Source organism: Spermophilus citellus, assembly GCF_964194105.1.
Source record: "Spermophilus citellus genome assembly, chromosome: 2".
Lineage (NCBI taxonomy): Eukaryota > Metazoa > Chordata > Mammalia > Rodentia > Sciuridae > Spermophilus > Spermophilus citellus.
The window spans coordinates 242,285,955-242,296,514 of NC_138183.1; the positions used below are offsets into that span (position 1 = coordinate 242,285,955).

Consider the following 10,560-nt stretch of genomic DNA (forward strand, 5'->3'; position numbering starts at 1 on the left):
GAGATCTCATCACATTGAGTGTGGTGTTATCCCTTCATGCTCTTAATTTGCATTTCCCTGATGGCTACTAACATTCAACATGTTTCATATGTTTATTTGTGATCATAGGTCCTTTTAGGTGAAATGTCTACTGGTGCCTTTTATCAATTTTCTAACTTGATTTTTAAATTTTGAATTTTATAGTTCTCTATATATTCTAGATATAGGTCCAGTATTAGATATGGGTTTTGTAAATATATTCTACAGTCCGTAGCATTCCTTTTCATTCTTTTCATTCAGCAGAGCAAAAATTTTAATTTTAGAGGGTTATTTACATATCTTTATTTATCTATTGTGCTTTTGTGTCATATGTAAGAACCCCTCACTAAGCCCTGGGACCTAAAATTTGGTCTTATGTTATCTTCTAGATGTTCATGGTTTTATACTTTGCACTTAAATATGCAATATGTTTCTTGGAGAAGATGTAGCATTGGGGTTGAGGTCTTTTCCTCTTGCTAGACAAAAGCTCCAGCTCCATTTATTAAAAGGATATCCTTCCTCTACTGGATGGCTTTAGCCTTTTTACCAAAACCTTCTGTTTGTACCTGTATGTGTCTATTTCTGTTTTTTTTTTCTGCTATATTTTAGTGTCTAGCCCAACACCAATAGTACAGTGTTGGCTACTGTAGCTAAATGACAAATCTTCATATCAAGTGGAATGATTCACACATTTTTTTCAGAATTGTTTTAGATACTTTAATTTTTTGCCTTCCATATAATTAGTAGAAAAACCTTGGCTATATGCTTAAAAATATTCTGCAGGTATTGACAGAATATATATATCCGTATTTCAATTTAGGGAGAATTCCAATTTTATTTTGAGTCTTCTAACTCATGAACACAATAGGTCTATTTATTTAGATCTTTGATTTCTCTCATTGGTATTTTGTAATTTTCTGCACACTAATCCTATGCAGGTTTTGCTGATTTACAATTAAGTATTTTGACTGCTCAGGTGACTGCAAATAACATATTGTATTTTCAGTTCTACCTTTCCATGGCTAGCACAAGAATAGTAATGATGCCTTTATAGTCATCTTATGTTCTACAACTTTACTACATTCACTTTTTATCTCTAGAAGAGCTGGGTAGATTACTTGGTATCTTCAATATAGACTATTATGTCATCTGCAAATAGGAAAAGTCGTCTTTCCTTCGTCTTGAAATGTGACTTTTATTCATTTTCTTCCCTTAATCTTTGGGGTAAGTCTTACACAAGTATAATATTCTAGGGATGAGAGTGTATTGCCTTTTTCCTGATGTTAGGTTGCAAGCCTTAAGCCTAATCATTAAGTATGATTATTTTGTAGATTTTCTTCATCAATGTGAGGAAATTGCTGCTATTACTAGTTTTCTGAGCTTTGTCTTATAATCACAAATGGGGTTGAATTTTGTGCATTAATTTGCATGATCCTGTGATTCTTCTTTAGATTGTAAAAATGGTGAGTTGTATTGATTGACTTTCATATAACTAACCAGGTTTTCACAAATACTGTAGTAACTCCACTTGGTCGTGGTATAAAATTGTGTTTGTGTATCTGAATTACATTTTTAACTTTTTGTAAGAGGATGTTGTTTCTAGCTGGATGTGGTGGTACACACCTGTAATCCCAGTGACTTGGAAATCTAAGGCAGGAGGATTACAAATTCAAGGCCAGCCTCAACAAATTAGCAAGGCCCAAAGCAATTTTGAAACCCTGTCTCAAAATTAGAATTAAATAAATAAACAGGGCTGGAGATGTGGCTCATTGGTAAAGTCCCCCTGAGTTTAATCCCCAGTATAAAAAATTTTTAAATCTTGCCTATATATTCATGAAAGATATTGGACAGTAGATTTCTTTTTCAGTCTTATCTTTATCAGGCAGTATTATCAAAGAAGTACTAGACTCATGGGATAATTTGGGAAGTGTTCTTTCCACGTTGTCTTTACTTCTTTTCTAAAATTTGGTTAAATTCTCCAGTGAGTTTTGAAGGGGAAGTTTTATAACTAAAAATTTAATTTTCTTCATGGCCATATGGCTACTGAAATTACCAATTTCATATTGAGTTAGTCATGACAATCTTATGTTTCAAGGACTACATCCTTGTCTTCTAACTTGTCACATCTATGTGTGAACAGTTCTGCATTGAATTCCTGTATTCTTTTATTGTCTGCTGGTGTGAAGTGATTCAGCCTGTTTTATTCCTGGATTAGTACTTGATATCTTATCACTCTTTTCTTTGTCAGACATACTAGGACTCTTTCAATTATGTGGGTCTTTTTAAGGAACTGGTGATTTGTTTCATTTATTTTCTTTCTATGGTTTTTCTCTCTTTGGTTTCATTAATTTCTGTATTTTGCTTAATTTTTCCCTTCCCTGTATTTTCTTTAGGATCATGTTGCTCCTTTTCTATTTTCTTGAGTTGAGAACTTTAAAAATTGAGTTGATATATATTTTTTCTCTTTTCTCTTTGTAAACATTCAGTCCTGTCAACATGATTTGATGGTAGCTCCAAAGTTTTTGCTAGGTCATGTTTTATATTTTCTTTTCTTTTTCACTTGAGTTTTACTTGCCGACCCATATATGATTTAGAAATGAGTTGTTTCTTTGCCAATTTATGGACAATATTTATCTATACTTTGGTTTCATTGTGTTCATGGAACACTCACTGTATGATTCCAGGGTTTTGTTTTTGACACTGGGGATTTAATCCAGAGGTACTTTACCACTGAGTCACATCCCAGCCCTTTTTATTCTTTATTTTGACACAGAGTCTTATTAAGTTGCTAAGGGCCTTGCTAAGATGCTGAGCCTGGCTTGGATCTTGCAATCCTCCTGTCTCGTCCTCCTGAAATGCTGAGATTACAGGCATGCCCCGCTGCACCTAGAATGATTTCAGTTATTTGAAGTTGATAAAGAATGTTTATGACTCAGGATGTGGTCTGTCTCAAAATATATTTGTACATACTGAAGAATATGTTTGCTGCTGTTGCATGGAGTGTTCTACATAGTCAAGCAGCCCCTGTTGGTTAATGTCCATATACTTGCTGATCTGTCTAGATGCGTTATCAGTTCTCAAGAAAAGAACACTGAATTCTAATTGCAGGTGGCCTTTTCCTGTCTCAGGTTTTGTCAGTTTGGGTTCTTTATTCATTGCAGGTCTCTTGCTTGGTGCCCACACATCTGCAATTGCTCTTTCTTCTTGGCAGCTTAACCCTTTTGTCATTGTGTAATGTCTTTCTCTGTCCCTGGGAAATTTCTTTGCTATGAAGTCAACTTTACCCGAAATTAATATAGCCATGCTTTCAAGATGTTAGTTAATGTTTGCATGTTACATCTGTTCCTTCCTGTTCCTTTTGACCTACAGATATCACTTCATTTGAAGTGAGTTTCTTGTTCACATAATTTATAGCATGTTGGTCTATCCAGTCTGCCAGCCTCTTACTCTTAACTGAAAGTTAAAGAAAGGAAGGAAACATGGAACATCGGGAAGATCAGAGAGCATGGAAACAGCAAAAATAGAGATCAATTCAATACATTTTCATTCTCCTCTTCAGTTTACTAATTTATGTTTGTCAAAGGAAACTTTTGACTTGATTCAGTTTGGTTATCGGTATATGGAGGAAATATTTAAAACAAGAGACAGTAAAGGATGAAGAAGAAGGAGAAGGAGAAGGAGGAGGAGGAGGAGAAAAGGAAAATCAGCATAATACAGGAAAGGACCCAGGAGGTGGGAGGGAGGGAGGGAAGGAGTGGGGAGTGCTGGGGAGGGATAGTGAACCAAATTATATTTTTATATTGTGTGTATCTATGAATATGTAGCAACAAATCCCACCAATATGTACAAACATTTTAATTTTAAAAAGGAACTAGTGTTTATATATAATTTCAATAGGTAACATATAACAATAGTTATGTTCCTCCAACATAATACAAAGAGCAGCCACAAATAAAAATACTGCCAATGAATCAAATTGGAATTCTAAAACAAATTTCAAATGACCCACAACAAAGGAAAAATAAATAGAAGGCGAAATCAAAATGATGGACTTGAGCCTTAGCATACCAATGACAATATAAAAAATAAAAAGTGTTCATTTTTAAATGATAAAAGTCAGGAATTTGTTTATTTATTTATTTTTTAAAATTTTTTTGTTGTAGGTGGACACAATGCCTTTATTTATTTTTATTTACTTATTTTTATGTGGTGCTGAGGATCGAACCCAGTGCCTCATGCTAGGAGAGCACTCTACCACTGAGCCACAACCCCAGCCCTTGAATTTATTTTTTATAGTGTAAAAACCAGTTAATAACAAAGTTTCTAAGTTTAAAAGTAAGGTTCCTTCTCACTCAAACCATACTGTGGTGATTATAATAAAGTGTTTGATATGTATTATTTTCAATTTTATCCATGAATAAATAGAATGAATTCAAGAGATATGAACTGAAAGAGAGAAAAATAGTTTGCTAAAGGGCCCCCACATGCTAAATATTATTCTACAGTTTGCTTTCTCCTTTAAAAGTAAACCATGGGTACCCTCTTAGAAGAGTATGTATCTGTCACAGTTTTGGACTATGCATTGATCCAGAACATGTATTTTCAAACTTTTATTTAAATATGTTTTCAAGTTTTTGCTTTTAGAAACATTGCTTCATTGCATATAATAAACTTCCAAGTAAACTTCCATTTTACAGAGAAAGGAAATGAGGCAGGTTACACATCCTTTGCCTCTATTAATCTGCAGGACAGGAATTCAAACCCAGAGACACCTGTCTTCTACAGGTACACAATTTCAAAAATTTTGAAAATACATGAACAAAAATTCAACTGTGTGCTCAGCTGTGATACAATTCAAAATAAAAATAATAGCTAATTTTAATACCTTTGATTATGGTATTAATACTTTGTATCATGGCCAGCATCTGCCTGGCATGTGCAAGGTCCTTAGCACTGCCATTTTTTTTCTTTAATACCTTATATAAACTTTAATAATTACATTTCAATTTTTACACTCTGAAAGGAAAATTGTGTGTGTGTGTGTGTGTGTGTGTGTGTGTGTGTGAAGTTTCAGCTTCCATCAAATGAACTTTTCCCCTTTCTTTGTTCTTCAGGAACCGTGGGAGCTTTTTTTGTATGTTCACATTGAAAAGTTAAGAAAGCTCAGATGTCGTAGCTAAACTGTGGGCTTATAAATCACAATCCATAAGTTGTTTCTTGGAAGACTCAACTAACCCTCTTTCTTGTACTACTCTTCAAGCCTGTCACAGTGTGCCAGTTAACCTCGATTTCTGTGCCTTTTGAGGATTCTACAGTATCAACTTAGTCAAATCTAATCTTTCTCTATTGATGACTCATAGTTGGTTTTCTTAGGTGTGATAAATGAGTCATCAATCATCAATCCACCTTCTAGATAGAAACTTGTATTGTTATATCTTTATTCATTTATACCTTTTAATAAGAAAAATCTTTATTACATTGTATAAATGAAGTAAACATGATTAAAAATAAGAAGAATAGATGCAAAGGGAAAAAATGTAAAGAAAAAAGAAACCTAAATCCCCCTGACATAAAACAACTGAAATCTCAATCACATCAAACCCAGAGTAAGAAGCATGCTATGGGCAGGCGCATGATATTGATTCAAAGCTTTCCCCAGAGCTCACATATTGGACAATTATTCACTAGAGAGTTGGGAGGTAAGGTCTAATAAGAGGTGAATAGGTTCCTTAACTGAATTAATGTTGTTCTGGGGGTAGAGAGTCAGTTATCTAGAGAGTAGATTTCTCATTAAAGCAGGTTTGACCCTCTCTTGCTTTAACTCTCTTGCCTGTCTTCCTTTGGTTGTAGGATGTGTGGTCAGAAGGCCCATGCCTAATACAGTCCTTCAATCTTGGACTTCCCAACCTCCAGCACTGTGAGCCAAATAAATACCATTTTTTTCTATTTAAATCACCAAATCTCTACTGTTCTGCTATAACAACATCAAAAGGACCAAGACAGGGACGCTGTTCCGCATGGTCATTCACGTATCCAGCCTAAGGTAGACTGCAATAAGCCACACAGGGCCATCAGACTTAAGAAATAAAAATCCAGGATGCCCAGTTAATTTGAAATTCAGATAAACAAGAATTCATGTTCTACTATTTCCATGTACTATTTAGGTCTCATTTCTACTAAAATTTATCTGAAATTCATATTTTTATCTGTTTTTCCATATAATATCTTGCCACCCTAAAACATGACTTGCAAAATTGCCCTGAATGTCAATATACAGCTACTAGATAAAAAAGAAAAGGTACAAAAGTCATATGGTTCCCATTTCTTTAGAAATAGGTTGAGAGAGTTGGTTCAGGCCTAGATGTAGCATGCATTAATTTTGTCCACACTTGGGTAGAACATCACATCATGACCACACAAGAGCAAGTTGATTGGAAATGTGGTTTATGTCTGGTCCTATCTGGAAAGTCATGTATAGATGGGCAGCAGCCAATTTTTGCCATACCAAGGGTCCAGGATTCATTACTCCAGAGCTTGAACTAAAATTACATGAGTAAATAATAACTGTTTGAGGAAAACTATAGGCAGGAAAAAAGTTTGAAATCAAATTTTGATATTGCCTTATAAAACACAGAAAACTCTTTATCATAAGGTAATAGTATATTAATTTACATTTTTTAGATCCACACATTAAAAGACAACATTTATCTAAGAAGTATTCTTCATTTTAAAAATAACTAATGATTCTATTATACGACTTATGAACTGGCTTTTTAATCAAGAATATTTTTCCAATTAATTGGAAATCAGTAAACTTTATTGGGTTTGTCATGAAGATCAAAGTCAAAAACGTAACATAAACTGGAAGCAATCACAGATTTTTTGTCTTGTTGTGATTCTGTTCCTCTGCAGGTTTTTGGTAACCATGACACAAGGAAATGGCACTGAAGTGACTGAATTCTACCTTCTGGGATTTGGTGCCCAACGTCAGTTTCAGATCATCTTCTTCATTATGTTTCTCATGATCTACGTGACGTCCACGGTGGGGAATACTGGAATGATCCTACTCATCAGGACAGATGCCAGACTCCAAACACCCATGTACTTTTTCCTACAACATCTGGCCTTTGTTGACATCTGCTACACAACAGCTATCACTCCCAAGATGCTGCAAAACTTCATCACAGAAAACAAGTCCATATCATTTGGTGGATGCTTAATGCAATTACTGGTCTATGCAACCTTTGCGACCAGTGACTGCTACCTCCTGGCAGCGATGGCGGTTGACCGTTATGTAGCCATCTGTAAGCCTCTTCACTATTCCATCATCATGTCTCAGACAGTCTGCATCCAAATGGTAGCTGGTTCATACCTCATGGGATCAATAAATGCCTCTGTACAAATGGGTTTTACATTTTCACTGTCCTTCTGTCGGTCCAACAGCATCAATCACTTTTTCTGTGATGTTCCCCCAATTCTCATGCTATCATGCTCCAACATTGACATCAACATCCTGGTACTTACTGTGTTTGTGGGATTTAACTTGACCTTCACTGTGTTGGTCGTCACCTTGTCCTACATTTACATCCTGACCACCATCCTGAAGATGTCTTCTACTGCAGGGAGGAAGAAGACCACCTGTGCCTCCCACCTGACAGCGGTCACCATTTTCTATGGCACCCTTGCTTACATGTACTTACAGCCTTATTCTGAGAATGCCCAGGAGAATATGAAAGTGGCCTCTGTATTTTATGGCATTGTCATTCCCATGTTGAACCCCCTGATCTACAGCCTGAGAAACAAGGAGGTGAAAGAAGTTTTAAAAGTGGTGGCCAAAAAGCTCTTTTAGGGTAGACCCAAATTGTTCCAATTCAGCACATCAAAGCATGCAGTGGAAACATGTTACTGCCCTTTAATGATTTACAAATTGAAAGTGTGTGAACATGTTCAGTTCTTAAATCCAGGTTACCCTATCAACACCTAAGATGCTAGAATGTGGGGAATGTTCTACAAACTCTCCTGAGACTCATTTTCTCTGGGGTATAATTTGAAAAATATAATCTTCAAAGAGAAGTTTTATGTAGATGGTGAAAAATATAATGGAGTGTATATAAAACTTACAAAGTATTATTTCAAAATTTTTCAAATATACTTTTTTTTGCCAGTAGCCTGAGAATCCCTTTATTGGGCTTCATAATCTTTCTTTTTTATTTTTATTTGTTTTAATTAGTTATACATGACAGTAGAATGCATTTATGCACTTTGATATATCAGACATCAATGGAATATTTCTCATTTTTCTGAGTGTACATGTTGCAGAATCATATAGGTCATGCAGTCACATATATACATACAGCAATAGTGTCAGTTTCATTCTACTATCTTTCCTATCCCCACATCCCCTTCCTTCCCCTCCCATCATTCCCTCTACTTCATCTAAGGTAACGCTATTCTTCCTTAGTGTTCTCCACCTTATGGAGAATTAGCAGCTGCATGTTAGAGAAAACATTTGGACTTTGGTTTTGTGGGATTGGTTTATTTCACTTAGCATGATATAATTTTAATGTCTAGAAAAAATAAAAATTGCTTAAATATTGTCGGTACTAAAATTGGAGTTTTATTGATTTCCCTTTACTTTTAAAAATGATCCCTAAATTTTCCATAGTGAGGTCCATTGTAGATACTGTTGCAATGATTGTACAACTCTGAATATGAAATAAATGTATTTCCTTCTTACAGATTATCTTGTGACTCAAGCTATCACTTCTATACAATATTCTTATATTTGTTACTTCCCACACTACTTAGAAACAGTTCCTTCTGTCAACAGTTACCCTCTTTATTCCTATTTCATCACTTTCTTTCCTTGGGAAAGGGAACTCTGGATAACAGTTCTATTCTATCTCCAGCTGAGATAACCTAGAAAGAGTTGTATCTGAACTCTTGCCAGTAATCATTCATTTACAATCATTTTGTTCAAACAAATAAGATTAAACTACAGAAGCTCCATAGGAATTCAACATAGGGTAAGAGATCTTTGAGTCAATGAAAGATTATTTGGCAGGAAAGCTTTAGTACACAGACAGGACCCGGCTTCGTAATGGTGGGCAAGTAATGAAGGAAAGCACCTGCAGTCATTTTCACAACTTACCACACAGTGGTAGATTCCTTCCCAGAGTAAAGAGTTTTCACCTGGCACCTTGATCAAGCTATTATTTATCCTGCCATGGTGTGTATATATGAGAAAACACTCAAACTAAATCTATGTTAAGACTAGAAATGCACTCTTGCATCCCAAGCCCCTATCAGGTGTCTGGAAATTACTAAGTAGTTATTAAAACAGTTGTAGAATGAGGGAAGAAGGAATGTTCACAGAAAACTTGAATCTGTCCATTAAATGAAAAAATATATAGTCCATCTCTCTAATAGTTCAGTATGGCAATCTATTCTTATGGAATCATGTGTTTTATAAGGACTTACTAGGACCAGCAACTGCTTCTTAACATTACTGTGAATACCCAAGAATTCAATTAGTACTTGAAGTCAAGGGAGTGCAAGGTGAGGTACTGGGGAATGTCCTGTGCATGTATAAATATGTCCCAGTGAATCCTACTATTATATATAATCGTTTTGCACCAATAAAAAGTTTTTCAAAAGAATTTGATCAGAAAAGGCTACTTTTATAAAAATATAAATCTAAACTCAGAGAAAAAATATGGGATCATATATATAACAGTTTGGGATACCAATGGCCTAGAGAAGAGAGTATTCACATATACTGAAAGAAAAAAAAATATTTGGCATTCCATACATGAATTCATCGTTGTGAAAAATATAGCTGTCTATATACTATGCATTCTTGTTTTCCTTCCTAAATGAACTCTAATATTTGATGGGAAGTAATGCTTTCATAAATAAATAGTTGATGGCCCAACTCTATTGCAGCTAGTGCAATACGTGCCTTAATTTTTATTCCTGAGACACGAACTTGAGTAAAGGTCATGTATTTGTGTCAGTGCTGGCCTCAAATCTTTGGCCACTGCATAGTCCAACAAAATGAATTGTGATCAGAATTTGGAGTTATTTTGTCAGTTTCATACTTCAGAGGATTAGGAGACAAAAGGTATTATCTGATCCCTCAAAGGAGCTTGGATCTAAGGATCAGCCACATGGTCACTATGTCCTCTTGAGTTCCAACAAAAAGTGGACACCAAAGATTCAGTGAGTTCCCTGGGTCAGTAATGCTCCATGAGCACTACCTTAACTGAGGTCAGGACAACAAGGTGTCACTGAGGATGATAAAAGTTTCATTCAGACTTCACTCTCTATCTCTCCTACTTTAACTGGTACCAAATTTAATTCTTCTGATACAATAAAACTGAACCTGTTTGTGTACAACACCTTTTCTGATGTCTTCTTCTGTTTGGGTTCTATGTCAAATACGTCATCAAATTACTATTGACAGTACAATTTGTAAACAGCAGAAATTTATTTCTCATATGTTCTGGAGGCTTGAGGTCCAAAATCAAGATACCAGCAAGA

The 10,560-nt window shown here is 35.2% G+C and overlaps 1 protein-coding gene across 1 annotated transcript; it reads left to right on the top strand.

Moving 5' to 3' along the window:
• Nucleotides 1–6,943: 6,943 nt before the first annotated feature.
• On the top strand, nt 6,944–7,867 carry LOC308639293 (olfactory receptor 5AK2-like; the record flags this gene model as incomplete). Its single annotated transcript, XM_081277491.1, has 1 exon — nt 6,944–7,867. The coding sequence occupies one exon, from the start codon at nt 6,944–6,946 to the stop codon at nt 7,865–7,867; it is 924 nt and encodes a 307-aa protein (XP_081133617.1).
• Nucleotides 7,868–10,560: the final 2,693 nt, after the last annotated feature.